This window comes from Anas acuta, chromosome 17 (genome assembly GCF_963932015.1).
Source record: "Anas acuta chromosome 17, bAnaAcu1.1, whole genome shotgun sequence".
NCBI classification, from domain to species: domain Eukaryota; kingdom Metazoa; phylum Chordata; class Aves; order Anseriformes; family Anatidae; genus Anas; species Anas acuta.
The window spans coordinates 2,369,501-2,391,194 of NC_088995.1; the positions used below are offsets into that span (position 1 = coordinate 2,369,501).

The 21,694-nt window shown below is 34.0% G+C and overlaps 1 protein-coding gene across 2 annotated transcripts in view; it reads right to left on the minus strand.

Annotated features, from left to right (window-relative positions):
- Positions 1 to 819: 819 nt before the first annotated feature.
- Positions 820 to 21,694, minus strand: part of KNTC1 (kinetochore associated 1) — a 37,382-nt gene continuing 16,507 nt past the window's right edge. The window contains exons 32-64 of one of the 2 annotated variants that reach the window (XM_068653825.1): positions 21,612 to 21,681; positions 21,454 to 21,521; positions 20,946 to 21,238; positions 20,120 to 20,292; positions 19,844 to 19,941; positions 18,732 to 18,873; positions 18,269 to 18,325; positions 17,630 to 17,793; positions 16,982 to 17,086; positions 16,433 to 16,561; positions 15,580 to 15,696; positions 15,083 to 15,192; positions 14,641 to 14,851; positions 13,968 to 14,057; positions 13,406 to 13,577; positions 12,915 to 12,973; positions 12,547 to 12,763; positions 11,932 to 12,005; positions 10,907 to 11,117; positions 10,687 to 10,796; positions 9,998 to 10,047; positions 9,208 to 9,286; positions 8,409 to 8,527; positions 7,824 to 7,959; positions 6,745 to 6,840; positions 5,791 to 5,847; positions 5,290 to 5,344; positions 5,147 to 5,210; positions 4,299 to 4,428; positions 3,038 to 3,127; positions 2,342 to 2,487; positions 1,556 to 1,646; positions 820 to 1,290 (exon numbers count right to left, since the gene is read on the minus strand). In XM_068653825.1, coding sequence (XP_068509926.1) covers positions 1,231 to 1,290; positions 1,556 to 1,646; positions 2,342 to 2,487; positions 3,038 to 3,127; positions 4,299 to 4,428; positions 5,147 to 5,210; positions 5,290 to 5,344; positions 5,791 to 5,847; positions 6,745 to 6,840; positions 7,824 to 7,959; positions 8,409 to 8,527; positions 9,208 to 9,286; positions 9,998 to 10,047; positions 10,687 to 10,796; positions 10,907 to 11,117; positions 11,932 to 12,005; positions 12,547 to 12,763; positions 12,915 to 12,973; positions 13,406 to 13,577; positions 13,968 to 14,057; positions 14,641 to 14,851; positions 15,083 to 15,192; positions 15,580 to 15,696; positions 16,433 to 16,561; positions 16,982 to 17,086; positions 17,630 to 17,793; positions 18,269 to 18,325; positions 18,732 to 18,873; positions 19,844 to 19,941; positions 20,120 to 20,292; positions 20,946 to 21,238; positions 21,454 to 21,521; positions 21,612 to 21,681 — 3,843 coding nt within the window. In that variant the 3' untranslated portion in view covers positions 820 to 1,230. Of the gene's footprint in view, positions 1,291 to 1,555; positions 1,647 to 2,341; positions 2,488 to 3,037; positions 3,128 to 4,298; positions 4,429 to 5,146; positions 5,211 to 5,289; positions 5,345 to 5,790; positions 5,848 to 6,744; positions 6,841 to 7,823; positions 7,960 to 8,408; positions 8,528 to 9,207; positions 9,287 to 9,997; positions 10,048 to 10,686; positions 10,797 to 10,906; positions 11,118 to 11,931; positions 12,006 to 12,546; positions 12,764 to 12,914; positions 12,974 to 13,405; positions 13,578 to 13,967; positions 14,058 to 14,640; positions 14,852 to 15,082; positions 15,193 to 15,579; positions 15,697 to 16,432; positions 16,562 to 16,981; positions 17,087 to 17,629; positions 17,794 to 18,268; positions 18,326 to 18,731; positions 18,874 to 19,843; positions 19,942 to 20,119; positions 20,293 to 20,945; positions 21,239 to 21,453; positions 21,522 to 21,611; positions 21,682 to 21,694 lie in introns of those variants that run through there. The other variant, XM_068653826.1, reaches the window with a different exon arrangement.

Consider the following 21,694-nt stretch of genomic DNA (forward strand, 5'->3'; position numbering starts at 1 on the left):
TTAGAATGAAAACTTTATTAACTTAGAGTAGTAATTTCACTGTATGAAGTTGAACTTCAGCCTTTTTATAGTCAAAGCCATTCCAAACACTACTATGCTTTAATGAGTGACAGTCTCATTAATTCTGTAAACAGTAAAGAGAAGCTTTCATTTATTTATGGCTTATATCTGATAGTATGTCTACATAATTTGTTCCACATACAAAGGTTTTAAATAATGTAATTCCAGATAACACTTGTACTACTATTGAAGCCTAAAAAATGAGTTGTTCAAGAAGACTGGACCTTTTCCCTAGTCTCAGGGAACTGCATGTATTTTAATAGCTACTGCTTCTCATGACTGCTAATTTTCCAATATAAATAAATCTGTTGTCTTCTGCACAACATTTAGAAAAACGGCCTGCTTCCTTTGCATATATTGTCTTTTGTATTACTATTTTCTTCAGTGCAATATCTGTGCAAAAATCTCTGTAGTGTTTCCTATAGAGGCTTGAGTTAAGCTAATGAGTTACCCATAGAACTCAAAGGATCAGCTAGAATATTTACTTCTGTGTCATAATCTTAATTATTTCTATTAAAGCAGGCTTATTTTTACCTTACAAAAAGACCCAAGTATTTCAGTTTGGTATCTCAGGAAACTTTGGCTAACTGCAATTTCATGCAGTGAAATACATGCCTATCATTTTCTTAATGTCTACAGCACAATAAAGCACAACAAGGTTAAAAGGAAACTTTGCCAAATATGTTCTACTCAGTCAATAGCCTCTCTTGACAAGTAAGCTTACCAGCCACTTCATAAAGTTTATAAAACACTGGAAGGTCAATATTGATATGTCAGTTTATTTATGCTCATACTTTAATTAAAATTACAATTTATCTAAAAGGCATATTTTACACGAAGTGTAACACTTCCAATTGAAAATTTAATTACAGTTATGCAAGATTATGTTCGTGCAAATGCAATCTTAAGAGTGATGCTGACAGCAGACTTCAACACAGAGATATAATACAAAGGTAAAGGAAATCAGTTTTAGTCCTTCTTAAAATCAAAGTGATAAATATGAATTGTGGCAGCGTATGGCATAGAACAGTTAAAAAAAAAATGTGGAAAACATATTTCTTTTGGAAGAAAAGCAGTGAGGTTTTAGTTCAATGTTCACTTGACCAGTATGTACATTGCTAATGCATAGCACTTATCTTGCCAGCAGAGGGAGAAAAGACAAAGGATAAATCAACACCTTATTGATGACTGTTCCAGTTTGCCAGTCTCTTCTGGTCCATTCATACACACCTGGAGGTCAAGAGGGCAAAATTAAAAGGGTTCAGAAAACAAGATATAATCTAAGACTTCTGAGCAGTGCTAAACCTTGTGCTTTCAAACACTTTCACATTTGATTCAATTAATATGTAGTTGCATCAACTAAAGGGATATTTTATTATATAGAATATATTTTACTAAAACCAATAACAAGTACTTTTGCTAGAACTTGAGTGGGAGTCCTGGTTTATAAAAAAGGAAAAAAATACTGCATGAGGTACAAAGTGTTTTGTTTTACCTTCAGAATATCAGAGGATGATTTATCTACCAGAGTAAGATTTCCACATTTCTCTTGATACTCTTGAATTAGGGCTGTTGCATCATCAATGCTGTAGGAGGAAAAAGTTTATCAACTTTGTCAACTGAAGTTCTCTAAAAAAACAAGAATTTAGGCTGAATATACACTGAAATATAAACCCAGGTATAACTCCATGTTTTTGAAGTCAGGTAGATCTTAGCATTTAACCTGTAGCTGTTAAAAATCAAATAAATAAAAGACTTTAAATAGTTACTTATTTTTTACTCTCCCATTTTGACTGCAGGATAACTGGTATTTAAGTGAAATATAGTAGGTATTTCCAGCTTTTGACACACAGCAGCAAACCCACTAATTCCTGAGCACAGACAGCTTGTTTATTGTTTTCAGAGCATTACCATGGCTGAAACTGTCCTTCCATAATGCAACTGAGCTGAATTCACCAGACTGTATGGTGAAGTAACTCTTAAGGAAAAACGTTTGCTTTTTCGGACAAGATTTCTGCTCTTTTAACTGAGCTTGATCTTGACAGTCCAGGGGCAATAAGCTGCTATTTTGGTTTGAACAACCCTGTTAAACATCTTAAGTATGCAAAGTAATATCGTAAGATTTTTATTTTTATTTATTTTTTTAATTTAATAATGCTTTAAAAACTTGAAGAGCAAGTACTAGAGAATCTCCAAGACTTCAAGTAAATGAAACTAAAGTAAAGGAGAGATTCAGTTTCCATAAGCAATACATCACGTGTTTTACTTTTTGTTAACCTACCAGTTCTTGTTGACAAAATAATCCACCAGTTCTTTCATTCGGTGAGTATTCATCAGTTGTTGCTTCACCAGTGGAAAATACTTAGTTCTCAAGAATTTTTCATATAGCCTCTTGTTTATGATATTGTCCAAAATCAAAGATCTAATCTGTAGATTCAAGTTTTAGTAATGGCAAAATATTAATGCTTTATAAATAAGAAATGTGACCTTTGAATAAAACAAGCAGTACTGGACTCCTGTAAAGCAGGATTATTATTATTTTTTTTTAGTGCTGCAAAATGTCAGCTTTTTTATCAAGACTAATCTCAGATTCTAATAAGGGAATGAATTAAGAAACATGCTTTTAAGGAAGGCCATGCAAGGCAAGACGAGAGAGTACAATTTCATAAGCCATTTGGCCTTTTTCCTTGAAACGTTTGTTAAGAAATATAAAAGTGCTATTGCAAACGATGCTGTCCTACAGTTAGGGTCAACCTATAAGACAGCACTGTGTGTGTATATTAAAAAATCATCCATTTACACAACATTAATAAAAATGCAAAAAATCCTTGCAGATTTTGCTATTTCAAGAAGCGTAAATGATGTCAACTGATCCTTGGCAAGATTGTGGGAGAGAAAAAAAAAACATGGTTGTAAACGGTTACCATTGAGAAAGCCTGTAAGTAAAAGGCAAATGACGTAAATTTTATTTATTTACCTGAGAAGCAAAAGCCACCACTTCTCCAGTGTTCATATGTTCATCTATTTGTTGCAGCACAGTTTCCATGTTACATGTTGATAAGAAACCCTTGCAAAAAAAAAAATACAAAGAGATATAAAACATCAATATTCTGTGAATAAAGCATAAGCTCTTTCCCTTCAGAGCAAGTAGTTGACTTACTCAGAAACAATTAACATTATGAAATTCGAGGTATAAACATGAAATTCTCAAACTAGGATCTGTGCAGTTTGACTGAAAGAGTAGTAATTACTAACGCTGTTAACTTTCAAAGGGTATCTCACTGTAGTGGTTACAGATTCTTTTGACTCATTGCCAGCAGACTACATCTTACACTGGTGCTGTAAGTTGGAAAAAATCGTCCTGGCTTAAGTCTTAAGTGGAAATGAATAGAAATCTACGAATTTAAGATGCCTTTACTAGTGCCAGCTTGTTCATGACAGGTAGAGGAACAGCCTATAATTCTTCATCTGTTAAGAATGACGCAGAGCATAAATTAAGGGAAAGAAATAAGAACAGAAAGGAGGCTCTCTGGATACACAAATAATGAGGAAATGGCTTTAAGACAGAAGGTTTACATCAGAACTTGTGATGCATATCAAGCATTTTTCTAAGCAGGAGCTTTCAAGTCTGAACACTTCTCCAAAGCAGGATTCTGTACTTTTCTTACAGTCAGTTGTTAAACTAGCCTACTGCTAGCACCTCAGCAATTATCTATGTTGTGATCAGCTTCACACACTGCTTTAGCATATGACTTGCGTGTGGGTTGGTTGTTGGTTTCCCCCCCCATATACTGACTGTTCACCACAAACAAATATTGGTTATCAGGGAACCTAATACTTTCATGCATGGAAGTAGATTGAACTTCAGTTTTTAGAAGTGGATGCATGCATGAGTCAGCTGCTAAAGCCCCCTGCTGGGCATTACTGACCTGGTAACTGATAGAGGAGGGGGATCCCCTAAAATGTTCTCTCACCCACAAAAAGCAAAGTCATGTGACAAAAAGCTGCTGAGAATGAGTCAAAACTTAAAAAAACAGGGAAGTGTTCACACGATCTCTTTCAGAAGGAGAAGTCTGAGGCTGTAGCCTCTGAGGGTGGGAGATGTCTAGCAGCTTTCAGCAGTGATATATTCAAATGAGCTGGAGTTTAGAAATTGCCATCTTGTACAGCTGCTATTGAATATAACAGGCTTAAAGGCATTTCCTTTGCACAGCTGCAACACAAAACTTCTCATTTACCTGAATTTGCTGCTCTCGCTTCTCAGACTGAGGAATCAGCAACAGGCATCCCAAGGCAAGAGCTGGAAGGTCCAACTGTGCATATTGTTTAGCTATTCCAATGACATCCAAGTCAGCCAAAACAGGACACCTTCAGAAAGAAGATAAGGAGGAAATTTCTCAACATTACAACCTTTGATTTACAGCTATGAAATGGAAGCTATCTGTTCTTTAGGTGAAATACTACTAATCTAAGTTTATTGTGCTTTTATACATTGCAAAGGTAATGCAAAACTGTTAGCATGTATAGGATGGCTGGAACCTTAATATAATATAGGTTAACCATGTGTACAGGCATCCTAGATTATTTATTTATTTTTTTACCATGTCAGGTTTATACTTCGTAGGAAAATAAATATTTTTTTTCTCTTATATTCTGGCTTTATATTTTGGGAAATAGGCTATATTATGGATTAACAACAACAAAAAAAAGATAACTGGGCTTTTAGGGTTGAACATGAGTGTTAAAGTGTCAGGATAAGAACAGATATCCCTCGTGGGGACAGTGAGAGGGGCAGATAAATAGGTTTTCAGCAGTCTGTGCAAAGTCCCTGTTCCAAGCACTGTTTAGATAGCCAAGGTACTGAGTTACAGCATACATTGCCAACAGTCTAAGCACGGAATTTCTGTTTGGATATGTGCCCTGATTCTGCCCTTTCCACAACAGGCAAAAGGTTCTTCCCCTCTCCTCAGGTTCCCCGTTTTTTAAAGCTCCTTTGTGTGTCCCAGGACAGGTTGTTGGAAAAGAAATTACAAACAGGGAATTCCCACTCTAATTAATCCAAATTCAGTATGTACTATGTACTCACTTGAGCAGAATCACGAAACACTCACAGCATTCCTCTACCTGTTTAGGACTTGGTGGACATGAAGCTAAGAAATAAAGAAGCCATGATAAAGTAAATACATAACTAAGTTACTATACAAGCATGATAATTAATAACAATTCTACCTGTGAGAAATGGTGACAGAACCACGCTTCGCCAAGCTCGACTGAAGTTGGGAATCTGTTGACAGAAAAGTTTTAAAAGTTACAACTTTGTTTGCTTTTTACTAAATGTAAACACAGACATCTTGACTTGACCCATTGTAGGTGGAAGAAGCCTGTTGATTTTCTCTTTTATACCGGATGAATTATTCTCTAACATTGCTTTTCTTATTGTGTAGTCTAAGATTTTACTATATTTTGACTGATGGTTAAGTAATTCTGTCAAACAAACTTAACTCCAAGTAAGTGTTTACTGAAGGAGCCACAAGAGCAAAATACAGTATTTCACTGATTAATAACTATACTCATCTGCATATTGCAGGTGTCATAAAAATACTCATTCAAAAGGCAGCTTTTCAATGAGTAACATTCCTTTTAATAGATTGCTGCCATTAATTTACACATACAAATAGGTCTCTAAACTCTTGCTAAGAGAAGAGTAGGAGCTGAAGAATATTTGCTTACCTCCCATAATGAATGAATTCCAGTAATTGCTACCAAAACTTTTCTTAGATACTGAATCTGAAAAAAAATACTCCATTATAAAATACCACAGTGATTTTGAAGAACCGTCAATAATGTACAGAACTGGAATATTCTTCTTGTTTGCAGAATGCAAATTAACAGTTCTTCAAGACACCTTTGTTCCTTTGAGGTGAGTAACTGATGCACACAGAAATAGGATTTATGTAAATTAAATTATGACCAGCAGTAGGAGTATGCACTGTCTCAGTAAATACCCAAGATTTTCAGTAGCCTTAATATAATGTGCTGAAAACTTCATAAAGTTAAAACTTCATAAACTTCATAAGGTTAAATCCTATCTTCTTTGGTATTGTTACAAAATTCTTACTAGATTAAAGCTAGCTTGAATGGCTCCTGATATGACTGTTTTGCCAGGTACATCTATTTCCTCCTTAGGTTGTAGCAACATAATGTACAGTTTGACAGTAAGAGGTAATTAAGATTATCAATAACAAAAATCAGGATTATTATCATAATAAATTAATTATAGGGATAATATTTTTTGAACATGTATATATATACATGTTTGTGCACGTTTGTGTATATATATTCACATACAAATATAATTTTATAAAGTAATACACATTTTTAATGATATGAAGACAATTTTCAAGTTATCATAAGATTTAGTCTTGCCATCTGAAAGGCCTTTTGTTTTAAAAAGAAAAAGTACAACTATAATAATTTAAGATCAACATTCTCAAGCACTACTGGTAAAATACAAATTCCTCAAAGCTTCATCGGTTCAATGCAAACAACCTAAATTATAAATCACAGATAGCTACTCACAGTAAGTTTACTATTTATGCAATCACATTCTTTAGAAATCAGTGATGAGAAAAAAAGGCTTTTTCCTCTCATCACTGCATAGCTTCATGCTTAAAAATTCCTTACCATATTGAAACCAAGAAGTTTCTGTAGTAGACCATTCCACAGCTGGGAATCATATACTTTGTATTCCAGACTCAGTTCTGTCACCAGTCTAACAGCCTAAAGGAGAGTAAGGATATACTTTATTTTAATAAATACACATTCATCATCTTCAAATCTTTACTGTTTGTCAGTATAATTTTAGATTTTATTGGTATGACAGGGACCTTTAAGGTCTTAACCAAGCCACATGGAAAATAATTTTCAACACGAAAAGAGAACTAAACAAACACAACAAACAAACACCTATCCTTGATATACTTGATACTTACTTTCTAATTTTATCAAGGCTAAATGAAGCTTTTATCATCTTTCAGTTTCAAATTTTAGACTAGCGTGTCTATATTTCAACTATAGAACAGATCACTTCAATTTCACAGCTATAAATCAAGGGTAGTACTGCTGAAGCCTTAATAGAACAGTGTATTTTTATTGTCGTGCACTGCTGTGCATAGAAATCTCATTTATTCGCCCTTGTCTTTAGTGTCAAGTTAGCAATTCACAAAACATACTTGGTAACTTCCAGCAATTGTCAAAGTCAAGCCCCTAAGCAGAGCCCCCCCTTCCTGGCATACTAAATAAATAACTGACAGCTATTCTAAAGGTGTACACTGGTTAATATTTAGTTCATCTTAAAGTATGAAGTATAAGTCCAAGCAACTTCAAAAAGAGCGAGAACATGAGAGAAAACGTGAGAGAGAAGAGGGAAAGCTCCTGCATCAAAGATCTTGCTTCCCAGACATGAGAAAAAGTGTGGGTACAAAAAGGTGGGTAATTAGCAGGGAATAATTATGTGATGAGCAGTATTCAGCATATCAACCTTTTTTTTTTTGTATTCTGAAAGAGGAAAGCCTTAGTGGTAACTCCTACATATCCATGAGTATTTTTAAATAATTATGGGTAGCTTATCGTGAGTAGTGTATGAGTAGCACAGAGCATGTTGGAGCAACATCTGTTTAGAAATAGATGTACTGTGTAGGAAGGTGTACATTCCACACAAATGCATAACAAACAAAAAATCACAAAGGATTTAAAAAGCATACCGTGGGTTCATGGCTGTGATTCTTCCACAGCCCCTTAATCATTCCTTCCTTAGGACTCTTTCGAAATGATTCATATGTATATGGAATATTCAAGATTTCAAACTCTGACAGATAAATGCAGCATTTTAGAAAACACCTGAAAAAAAAAAATCACAAAAAAAGAATCTAATGATATTTACAGTGATTATTATAACTCACATAATCAAACTCAGGATATTATTCAAAAAGTATTCTTCTCTTGCTTTAAAAAGAAAACAAAAAAATGTAGATAGTATTTATACTTATGAAAGAAATTAATGAAATCTTAATGAAATAAAAACCTTCAATTACAACAGAAGTAACTGCAATCTGTGGAAAATATTATCCACGTTGTTACTTTCAGGTTTACATATGAGGCATCTGATATACCAGAATGCATTACAGTGAAGTTAAAAGAGCTAATTATGCTCTTCAAAATTTTTAGAAGCTCAAAAAAAAATATTAAAAAGAATAATTCTGCAAATATCATATATTTCTTTCCAAGGTCTGATGAAAGACTAGCAATACATCATTATTAAGGAACACTTAAAGGAAAAATCCTCTTACTTTACTTTCTCAATGGGTTTCTTGAAGAGTGTTTCCACAGTGTTGGTATCTGCGAAATAGAGCAGACACTTCAGCGCTCTGCTCCTGTGAGCAAACGTCAACTGATTAACACCAAACGGCTGAGGGGGGGGGAAAAAAAACACAAAAATACAGTGAAAGTTTGCAATAACTGGATGAACAAGTGGAAAGCAGGTTATGTTGCAGGATTTTTCTAAGACTTTTGGCAGAAATGCGTTTAGCAGAAATACATGCTAAGTAACAGAATAGTTTACATTCAAGTTTTATACTACCTAGATGAAATATGTCAACTTTAAAGAACACTGCTAAAACAGCTGTTTTTCTAGATGTAAGGCTATTCATGCACGCAAGAAAAATATTTGTGATATATAGTATCATAAATATCTTTACTACAGCGGCTGAAGGTTAAGTTTGTGCTAAAATAATTTTCCCTCTGTTTAAATTTCACTCAAAGTGAGCCAATGTATTATTACACTAGTTTAAAGCAAGTTCTAGAAAATATTTAGTGAAGCTACTTTCACATACTATCAATAATAAATTTAAAAAATCCAGGGTTCAAGGGCTGCTCTTGACAGTCAACAGCAAAATTCAACACAGTTTTACTCCAAAAGGGAGGGGAGAAGGTAGGGAAGCAGAGCTCACACAGACATACAAACTATCCAAAGACAGACACAAATACCTTAGAATGAAATCAATACAGCTAAGCATACAACATTTGATTTTAATGAGACATAAAGAAATTTCATAAGTAGCACGCTAAAACTAAAATTTAGAAACTTACAGACGTGGCAGATGTTATAATTTCAAAAAGCATTCTGGAACTGTAATCCATTGGACGTGACTGAAGCAGATACAGAACTCTGCAAAAATGCATTTCTTTTTAATACAAGTACAGCATAACTACTGAAACAGTGCATCAATTTTCCTTCAAATTTAAATATAGTTCACTGTCAAAAAGAGTTTGAGGATAAGAGATTCAAAGGCAAACGAGGAGAAAACCTGCAAATAACTATCCTTAAAACATTTACTTTTATCTTGAATTTATTGCAGATAACATTTCACTGTATACATCAGTATTTGAAGATTCAAGACTGATGTAACCAGAAAATAAGAAGGCAACATAAGATATTTTTATAGAATCCAGTGCCATTGCTTTCTAGGGAACAAAACAAACAACATGTCTGACAACATGTGGAAGTTCTAAATAATTATTTTTCAGCATGTGTTAAAGTGTAGCTCTTGCACTTTTAACAAAGGAGCAGAACTTGTGTTCGGGGCAGCTCTATCTCCTATGCAGCTCTAATAAAGGTTAAGATGCAGAAATAATCGGTAAAGACAACACCACTTATATGATAGGAAAAATTTGAGTTTAGGAACATCAGCACAAAAAAAAAATCATGGCATTTCTGGCCTAAACTTGTTTTATCATCACTGTTAATAAAAATTTATTTTATCTGCAGCTGCAGCAGCAAGTTCTGAATCACATACTGTGATAGGTTTCTTGAAAAAGCCATATAAACTTGCAAATTAAGAAAAAATTTGCTGTATCATATGCAAGATGAAGTATATACCTTCGGAGTTCTTCATCTTCCCATACATCTCCGAAGACTTCTTGAGTTTTCTTTAAAAAGACATGAAAGTAGTTTTGAGAGTTATCTGAATTGTCATAAATAACTGGGTCATATCCCTGTTAAACCCTGTTGGAAAAGCTGGGCACCCCTGCTAGTGCAGCCAAGGAAAGGAATTTTAATTTTATCATTCCTTTCTTTATTTAACTGTGTGCTTGGCAGTCAACACCGCTTTTTAATCTCTCACCCTGCTAACTGGTATCTTGAAGCAGAGGCAATGTGTGCTCTCTGCCCTTTTTCACCCAGCTGTATGCTACACAGGCAGCAATTAACCCTCTATTTCCTAAGCTGCAACAGGACAAGATTCACCCTCTTGGTGACTCTAAACATTCATTTACTCCTTTTGACTGGCTATGCAACATTAGTGTAGAACCAAAGATGAGATTTTAATCTCTGTACAGAGAAAAGGGAAAGCATTTCAAATTATTCTCACTAGAGACAGTGGCTTGCAACAATATAAGAATGGCATTAAAATTCTTAGTAGTCTGAATCCAGAGGCAACTTAAATAGGTTCACAAGTACTAATGGTGAACTGTGCAAAAAAATTAGTTTTTTGAGCAAATGGTAAAAACAGATATATTTTATGTAACTGGCCATTTATCTCCAAAGCCAAATATTCAGTGATGACTTACTTCTGAGGGCAGTACACTTGGACACAGCCATTTATCCAGCAGCTTATCACAAATTTTGTTCATATCCAAGTCGTTAATGTCAGCTATTTCCTTAGCTGCTGTATGGATATCTGCATAAATAGATTGAGACAATGGATTTACAGACTAGTATTATATTGCTTAGCATTTTTGAAAATAAATGCTTTCTGCTTCTTCGAAACTAGATTAAGCATATACTCACCTGGATAATCTCTGCCAGTTGGATTTTGGATTCTTTGGTCTATACTGTGGTGTTCATATAACAAAATAATAAGATTTGCTGGTTTCCCAATAAACTTTAAATGCTCTGGAGTATTCAGCTTGTGTGTTATTAGAACATTTTCTGTTGCTGATCGCTTATACTGTATATACAATTTCTTCTGTAGGACTTCTGCTTTTTCACGTGAATCATCCTTTAGCAAAACAGTTTTTAAATAAAATAATCTCCTTTTACTCAAAAGCTCTAGAAAAATCGTTAACATTTTATAGTCCAGAATATTCAACTGGGGAACTAGTATTAATAATATTAGCCATGCTGCTCTAGCAAGAAAATATTATTAAAAATTGTAAGCAAAGTTATGTGTAAGGAAGTCAGATAAAAATATGTACCACATGCACCAGTATATAAAATTATAGTTCAGTTTTGGCATAATTCTATTTAAAAGTGTGACTAAGTGTCAGAGAACTATTTAGTGTTCATCGTGTCTCAACAGCTCGACAGCATATTTGAAATTTATAAGCAATGATGAGATTCTCATTCACCTTTTCCTACCAGCCATGAAAAATCAGCCTAAAATAAAGAGGCAAAGCAGACTTATATATATATACGCTCCTACAAATAGCTAGAGTCTTGGAACTCAAACACAAATTAATAATGCTACTGATCCAACATCTGGAACAGGCTCTATCTGAATCTTCTGCAGCAATAGAAATGCTCATAACAGGAGAAAGAACATCTTCTTCTTCTTTAAAGTTATATACTTATTTGTTCAACCTCCAAGAACCATAAGCCTTATTTTTGCTAGGTCATGAACAGAGGAGGATGTTAAAGGAAAGAGACAGTTCTTTGGGGGAATGACAGCGTAAGCGACTCCTCAGAAGAAAGTACTTCCCATAACCGGGTTGGTAATGACACATTTTATATATCATTGCCCAAAACACCAAGAGACAAAGAGCTAGCAAATACCTGAGTATACAACAAGAGCTTTGCAAGAAGTTTGCCATTACCTTAGCTGTAGTATTCTTTAACCATTTCTCAGCCAGAAAGAGACAGAATTTCAAGGCTTGAATCTGGTCAGGACCTTTTTTTTTAAGGGAAAAAAAAAGGGGGGTAAAAAGTAAATAAAGTTCGTTTTCATGAATCTCCTCTAACTTATACAGAATATCCATTTTATTTTAATGTGTTTGTTTGTTTATTTGTTTTATTTTTATAACACTATTAAAGAGTTTAGGAGTGCTCTTGTTCCTAAAAAGTGCCTATTCGGATTCTGATAAGGGAGAAGATGCCTTAAATCTGGTTGAAATATTTGCTTTTGCTGGCAAGCTTGTCTGTCAGAAGATGGTACCTTGGGGAAAGCTAAACATGCAAGAACTTTTACCAAGACAACATGGCTTAAAAGAGGAAAACAGGATTTAACAGTGACAGTATTACGCAATGGGTATCATTCTAGCCTACTTTTCAAAACTGGATGTAGGAGACAAATGGTTTTTGTTCTCCAGCTTCCTCAGGTTTTATCTCTGAATACTAAACAGATGTGTGGTTACAGTCTAGCTTTTCTTGTTTTAAATGTATTCTCCTCCCCCTATTGCTTTTCCCCTCAGGTCATCAGATATGCACCTTACCTGTTGGAAATTCTTGTGCAATTTTGTGAGCCATAGCTACAGCCCACTCTGGATTAATTATAGACAGCAGATATGACTGAATTGTCTGCATGGTTTTAGTTGTTTCCTTGTTAACAACTGATGTATATCCAGAGTTTCTCATTTCATATATTTTTGGTTTCAAGTTTTTTTTAAAGACATGCTGAGCTGCAGACATGTGTAAAGTATCCAGTGAAACCTAGAAAAGCATTAAAGAAGATTAAACATTGTCAAAATGTCTATAGCGAGATCAGAAATCACAACGAAGAAAGAAGAAAGCTTGTACTATTTCTTGTGTAGGGGCAAAAAATGAAAAGTTTGAAATAAATCCTTTCAAGATGCAACTTTACCTTCATTAGTTTGGAAATCAACAGAAGTGTTGGAAAGGTTTCCTCACTGAGCTCTGCAGCTGCAAGGAAAAAGACAGCAACTTACGAAAAGATTCACAGTCTAGTTGCAGCTTTCTCTGTGAAATTAAGCACTTTCAGTCTATTGTTAGCTGCAGGCCTCCACTATGAGCAAAAGATCATAATGTTAATTTCTAAGATTATTAATTGGCCTGGCTTGTCAGATATGTGGGTTACTTTGGTCTTTGAGAGGCCCTAAAAAAATCATCTGAGGATTGAATTCTGCATTGTATTGTCTTAGCTCCACTGAAAGCCAGCTACCTCACTAGAAAGAAATTTGGTACCAAAAGTACTTTCAGAGGCACTGGGGAACTTAACTGTATTAATAAAGAAATACAGATAATATAAAATAAATACTGTAGAACTTTAAAGTTCATAGATAACAGAGAAAGGGAATTATACATTTATATAGCTAGAAAAAATACTGAACATACATATAATGTTCCAGAAACATTGAGCAGTTCTGAAGAATATCAGATGAAAAGGCAGTCTGGTTTCAGCAGCTGGAGATAAGGGAATCACATGCTCTGCAACATATTGGTGTTCCAGGTCCACAGGTGGGGAAATTCTTTTATAAGACTCCAGATGTTTGAGAAGGCTCAAAGCCTATGGGAAAAAAATAATAATTAAAAAAAAGAGCAAGGAAAAAAAGCCACAGGACTACTGTCTTGCGCCCTTCTCCCAGTAAAATTTGCCTAAAGATTATTTTTTGTCAGATTTGCTATATATATATCTGTAGAGTTTTATCCCTCTTACAAACCATTGCTGAGAAACAGCTAGAGATCACTAGTTCTTGAATATTATTTTCTGAATGAGAGCAGTAGAGATTTGATTATGATTAAATAATTATGATTCAATAGAGATTCAATATTATAATTATTATCTCTTCAGTTAGAGATTATTCAATTAATTTCAACACTCTTGAATAACTACACTAATAAGCAAAAAAAAACAACAACACAGAATACAGAAGCCATTAACAGGGTGTGGACATACCTGATTGATCTGGATATTGGTGTTCTTCTCATCAGCATTTTGCATTACTTTCAGGACAATTTCAATGGTTTCATAGTCATAAGGATCAAGCTGTTCAAAATAATGACCAATTTTATAGTGATTTGTCTTACAAAACATACAACTGAGTTAACTTTTTTCAATTTTAATACCAACTATATTGACATAACATTGGAGAAAGGGTATAAGCATCACAACATATAGCTCTAGAACAAGAGACTTCTACTTCATAATCATAAAAAAAAAAATTGCCAGGGCATTGCAGAAAGACCAGGCATTAAGTGATTAAAAAGAAAAGAGAAGGAAAACTACCCAGATATACATTGTTTTTTGCCCCATCTACTTCTCATGTAGCAATTTTAATTAGTTCCAATGTGGTTAATTTTTAGAAATGGCTTTTTTGTTTGATTACTTTCCATCGTTTTTTTTAAGAGAAGTTGCAAAGAAAAACTAATATTTTTTAAAGAAAATTAGACTTATTTCTCTATCTTTCTTCTAGAAAAGTAGAAAGCTGAAAATTTCTATAGCACAGCTGGAAAAAATAGTCTTCTGAAATTTCTATGGAATTATTAATCTGCCACTCAAGTGTTGTGCAGCATCAGACTCAATGCATACTGCAGGGATTTTATTTATTTTTATTTTATTTTATTTTTACCTTGAGCAATATTCCACTGAGCCTAGTGACCAGCTCATTTGTGCTTTTCAGTAGAGGAATTATTTCTAGTGCTCTAGCCAGTAATGTGGAATGAGGTTGCTTCTCACTGTGTTCTGCCGAGTCATCTTCAACATGATTTGTATTAGCATTCTGGAGAAGAAGTGATTCAATGCAAAGCTGCAGTGCGGCACCACTGTCCAGCATGAAAGTACTAGAAGAGGACAGAATATTATTTTCTTTGTAACCTGTGATGTCATCAAGCTGCTTATTTCCCTATGAAAAATTTCACCAGAGACCAGTATGTATTCCAATGCATACCATTTTATAAAGAACAATTTGTGTATTACATAAATTAGTATCTATTTAAACAAAAACAGATTTTCATAGGCATGGTTATCATTACAGCAGCAATTAGACACAATTGATTTTCTTCAATTATTACCTGCAGTAATTCAATATGAGATCAGTGTTTACTTTTGGATTTTGTACCAGTGTTCTTATGAGTTCCTTCTTTCTTATCGGGGGTTGTCTAAATACAGTCTCAAAAGAAATCTACAAATAAAGAAATATTTTATGTTCTTCCCAAAGAAGTCTTTCAGACAATATCAAAACTAATTCCTTACATAGTCAACCTTTTTCTTTAGTTTAAATCCAGAGATTTTTAGAGCAGGAAAAAGCAATACGTTTGCTGACTATTCCCTGTGCCAAATAATACTTAAGCATTCAAAGTTCTTTTATAGCACTCTCAATTATTACATTCTCATTTTCTGAGCTTTATTTAAGTAGGCAGAATGAGAAATTAAGAAAAAAAAAAAAGCCCAGCTTTCCTTACTTTTGAATGGAATATTATTTAAAATCAACAATCCTCTGAATGTACTGATATTTAATCAGTTAATAAAAACATAAAATAAATAAATTATAGATAAAAATCAAACTCACTCCAAATTCACCAAGCTGGATACCCCATTCTGCATCAGTAACCACTTCTTGGAATTTTTTCTTTTCTTCTGCTTCACCACATTGTGTAGCAAGCTGTACTCCAACCAAAGCAACTGCCTTAAAGAAGTGAGAAAGGAAGTGAATAAAAGTATAGTAAATAATCTGAAAACTGAAAATCATAAGGTCTAAATCTCTGGAGGAGCTTAAAACAATTTCACAGATGATTGCAGAACTGTGGAAGCTGGAAACAATCTTCACAAAACATATTATCAGGATTCCCTTACCTGCTAAGTTAGCACTTCAAAACTACTTTAAAATTCAGTTTCTCTCTCAAAAATATTTTAACAGTGCTTCACTGATCTAAGTGCAATTAATATAAAAGGTGTTTTTAGACATCATCTCTTCTCCATATTTATGTTACTCTCCCTCCCTATTTCTTTGTTATGCTTTACTTTCCAGCTTCCTTCACGTTTTAATAGGAGGATTTGTTTATTCATTCTTTTTTGTGAAAATTGCTGTAAGAGAACAATTTTTCCAAAATACTGTAGGTGTAAGTTATGGTGGGATCTGAAAAGAAACAAACCAAAACAATAAGAAAAAACAATTTCAAGCCTTGAAATAAGTCATGATGAGGTAAGCTAATGCTTGGACGTGCATCATGCTAACTATCTTACACTGTGGTTAACAGTGGTAGCATATCTCTCAGTGGTCCCCTACAGTGAGGAACTTGTTCAGACAGCTGTACCCTTAATAAAAGCAAACTTCTGCATTTCTTTATGACATTGCTGACATCTTGAAGAAATTCTTAAACATTCTGTATATGCTAAAGAAATACATTGGCCTGTGAATTTACCAGAACTTTTTTATAATTTTGCCACGTATTGTTTATGACATCCCATAGCTTATTGAACATATCTTGTTTGGGCAAAATTGTGCAATATCCCAGTGCCAGGTCCTGATCTATGAGACGACAGTTGAACACCTGTATTTTGGAAAGAAAAGTTAAAAACTTAGGAATGTGATTAAATAGGTCTGTTTGTATAAAGTATAAAAAAATTTATTTATTCATTTGTTTTAAATACAGTCCCAGAAAGTTGGGACTGTAGGGGCCAACCCTGTTAGGCCATCCAGCTCACCCCTGCCCAACTGAAATATGAAGCTTTGTCACCCAATCCCCTCCCACCACCTCAGTACTGTCAGTGCTTCCCCTCATCCCCACATTTATTGTGTATTACATTCATCATGGTTTTCCAGGGTGCACAATTTTTCCCCAACACATGTGTTTTGTGGCATTTGACCATATAACAATTTCAGAATGGGGTTCTGTAATATGAAGGGTAGTTTCTTCTTTGATAGGGCAGAAGTAATGGGCTCTTTCTTACCCCTTTCAGACCATTCTTACCTTGTGTAGTAAGGTCAGGATAGTGGTCATAATTACTGAAGTAGACTTCTGTTTCATTGCAGTAAGAAAGCTTTTGGTTTCAGCTAGCATACTGACATCATGTAGCTAATATAAAAAAGAGACAATCAGCACACACTTAAAAATAAATTGCAAGTCTTCAACTTCTTACCATTTATAGCATATTAAGAGGTACTGCAGTAATAGTATTTTCAGATTTAATTAAGGTCTTAAAAAGACCTCTTCCAGTTAGAAAAAGAAATTAATTTTCCCAATGCTTTTGAAGCGAGGAGCATGACTTCAATATTCTACTTGCAACTTTTCCCAGTCTAACCAATGATAACACAATGTGAAAGGGTATAATAAACCATTATTAACCTTCATTTTACTCCTGGCCTTTCTGCAGGGGCTAGAAGTGTAGTTTTGAATGTACTTTGTAAAGAGAAACAGAAGACCACAAGAAATAGGGAAGAAACTGCCAGCTCCTTTAACAAAACAACTGAACATTTTATCAGGTGGTAGTAATTTTTTACAAGGTCATGGCAATAGCCTCTCCCTATCTTATCAAATACTTATAAAACTAAACTTGTTTATAGTTGGCATACTTGTATGATTTACTCTTAAAAAATTTCCGCATAGCCCTTGTCATACCTTCTCACTCAGGGACAAATTCATGTTGTTTGATATAACGTGTTGAAGACAGGATCCGTATGAACAGACTATTAGCCGCAAAGCTAACTCACACTGACTGCACTCCATGAGGTTTTGTAGCACTGCACACATGGGAGTTCCAGCTGGCAGCAAAAGGTTCTGTCCTATGATATATTTCAGAAACAAAATAATCTCAGAAAATGAATATTTAGAATACGCATATTGTTTTTAGAATACCAAAATTAATATGCCACAAGATGAGACTTAGCCTCCTTTGAAACTTTAAATTTTCAGAGCTTTTTTTTATTTAATACAGACTCCCATTTTAGTTCAAATAACAGAAGTTTGTCATCTTCTTGGAAAGGCTCTAGATAATGCTCATAGTGGTAGAACTGTAGTAAAGTACAGGCTTTGACAACATGTCCAAAATTACATGGGTGAATGGTAGCAATTGCTATCTAGCCAGGTGTGTTCTGTGCTGAACCAAGCTGTCTCCCTAGCACATGGCTTTAAGAGGAACTCCTAGGCAACTATTTAAAAACTACAAATTATTCATTCTTGCATAGGTTTAATTCAAATCTGTCATGTTTTGGTTGTCTGATTTATACTTTTGCATTGGTGAATATACCACTCTGATACCTTTAATAAATGCGCAGTTTGCCAGGCTGGTAGAGTCCAAAGGATAGAGCTTGCTCTCTGGAAGACAGACAAATACACATTTGCAATGTACCAAGATCTCAACAACACTGTAAAGCCTTGAAATACCTTAAAAATACTGCACTTCAAGTACATAAAATACAAATTGAATAAGAACAGAAGACATATGTATTCTAAGAGCCAGGACTGCCTTTTTTATTTTTATTTTTTACGGTGCTTCATCAGAAGTTATTTTATGGAAGGGAATATCTTTTCAAATTCAGAAAGGAATATATACCAATAGCTTTCAGTTACTGTTTTTTGTGTATTTCTTCCAGGAGCTTGTCTAACTGACATTTCTGAGGTGTTAATTTCTATACAAGCACAGCTGTAAAATTGTCCTAGATAAAAATCACTATGAAATATAGCTTATATATTGACTCAATGTTCAGGAATGCAAGTTTACCAGAAACATGCAGAAGAGAAGAAATAGTTTCATATGCAACTGGAAGAGCTATCTGTGGATCAAGAACTATCCCATCTTCATTAAAGAAGTCATTGTAAGTCCACTCTTCATAAGGATCTTTATCTCCTCCAAAAGATGTTGTCTAAATAAAAACATTGTCAAAATTACACACAATAAAAAGAACAGCTAATGAGTACATCTACTCACAAACTAAATGTTTCAAAAAATTAGTTTATAAACAGGAATAGTAAATGTTGCTATATTTGAAAATGGATTCTATTGCACTACTTATTGTTAAATGTCCACTAGCATTAAATATATTTCCTGCTTATGCAGCAGCCACATTTCTCTTTCATGTGGCACTTATTTAGTTGCACAGCCCAAACTCATTCTCAATTAATTTAATGGAGACTTTCATAAACATTCTTAGCAAACATTTTTCAAGTGGATCATTTTTTAGAAAAATAACATTCAGTGCATAAATATGCTTGCCTAGTCATTTTGATCTATTCCACTCAAACTGTAAGAGCCCATTCATTTCAAGAAGCTCAAAGCATTACTCGACCTGAACAAAAGACAAAGATGCTATTCAAGAACTTGATCCATCTTAAGTTTTACAAAATAGCTGTGAACACCTCCACGTAATACACGCATTTAAGAAAATTAAAATAAAGCAAAATAAATAATCACCTTCTCCTTGCCATTGTTTACCTTTTGTTTTTAATTTTATTTTTTTAAAGAAAGCTCTTTTTTTTAATATAGACAGCTTTCTACGCTCTCTGGCAGTCTTGGCAGCAGTTACTCAGTAAAAGCCCTACTATTTTCAGTCACACTAGCAGGATTTATTAATACACAAGTGGAGAATTACTTGTGCCACTGCTGCACTGCTTTCAGTACTCAAACCATTTACATCTTACACTGAAGTACATGCCTATTCAGAGAAACCCTAATTTGTAGAGTTGTAGACTTATTTGTTTTGCCTTTGTTTCTTTTTGAACAAACTGATTAAATATTCCTGAAGAAATAGGAAAAGATACATGTACAATTAACTCTATTCCATCAATCAGGACATTACATATACTCAAAAATATATTTAAATTAGAAGAAATTACCTTTGCTGTAAATCCATAGTTTTCTATTTGGCACTGTCTGTAAATTTCCTTGGCAACCAAAGTATATTTACACAGTTCCAGAGAATCTAATAGCAAATCTGTAAAAATATTAAGATCATTATTAATGTACTATGAATGGAAGGCTCATATACCCTATTAAAAGCAAATAATATTTTGCAGCAGCTATTTGGACAGATAATTTATATAGAATTTTGCTTTTGATCAGTTCTCCAACATGAACACAAATAAATAGTGTTCAGTAATTAGAGTAATTACCTGGACTACATACTGTAGCTGCTTGACAAGCCATTTCATAGATCACTGCGGGAAGATTTATATCTTTAGGAGTGATCATTGGAACATCAGCTCCCAACATGTGACAAAGCCTTTGACATGCTGAAAACAGTAGCTTCCCTGTTTCTTCATTACAGTGATTTTCATAGAAGTCCCTATTAAAAAATGGATGTTAAAAATAAATAATAATAATAAAAAGTCCAATAGTCCCTAGGGCTTTCACTTAAGGCAACATTCTGTTCTAATTCTTTAATTCTCTTTTACTTATTTCACGTATGTGACTCACCGCAATTAAGCTTCTGTGACTGAAGTGAAAAAAACACAACAGAGCTTACCTTAGAGATATATCCTGAGAGATACAGAACATGATCATAGTAAGAAGGATATTTAAGATTTTCATCTGACCTCTTTGTGAGAAGATAATAGTAAGTTTAAATTATCTGACAACCTAAGCATGACGAAGAGACCAGTTAGAAACCACAAAGTGGTCCGTATGGTCAGTATACAACCATTTTCTTCTACCTATGTAAGCTGAGAAGCTCTCCTAATGGTTATTTAATATTGTGCCTTATTTAGGTCTCACCCTATAACTGTAAGGAATCTTTTACTTAGCAATCATTTGAGACACTAAAAGTTTATATTCCTATTAAAAGCAACATAAGCATATTGCTTAAACACTCATTTTTAGAAAAACACAACAAAACCCTTGCCTTTACTCTACACATCTGCTTGTTTTTACAAAACTTAAGAAATACTACACAAAAGTCCGTTAAAGGAGTTAACCTCTTGAAAATCTCTGCAATTTTACCTGCATATTTTTACAGCGTCTTCAACTTTTCCAGCATCTAATGCTCTAAAGACCAGTTTTTCTCCCAGTTCTTGCTCTGATCTTTGCAGGAGCAAAGCCAGTTTGTACAGCCTTGATTCAGTAGAACGATTCTTTACTTTACCATCATCTGAATTACAATTCATTGTCTGTTCTTTTCTAGACTTTGACAGAGATCTGACAGTTTCGTAAGCTTTGATGTGCATCTCAAGAAGCCTAGACATCAGCGTAGGATTTCTAAAGTCTTCAACTGAAAGAAAGATATCAAAGTCTTCCTGCAACAAAAAATAAGATGATGGCTCTAGAATCTCTTTAAGTCTATTGAAGCTACAGAATCTCTTTGAAAAAAACAACAAACAAACAAACAAAAAAAAACAACCTTTGCATGTAAATTGTTAATACAAATAATTTTCAATAGTATCCATATTAGAAGAAGAGGTACAATAACTACAGTAAATCAAAAGTAGTTTGAAACTACAAAGATACCTACCTGTAGCGTAGCAAGTGTTTCAAACATTTTTAGGTTTGCTTCACATTCATCCTTCTTCAGAGGATTGTCTGTTGGAGACAAAAATAAAATAATTAAAAAAAAATACTTCTTGGTTGCTTTTTACAAACAAAATGTAAGATTTTTAAGTTATGGCTTACCTTTTTGAATGCTGAACAGGAATTTAAGGATTTCCACAAGTGTTTTTGTCATAAACATTTGTTTTTTGTGCTGCAAGGAAGGG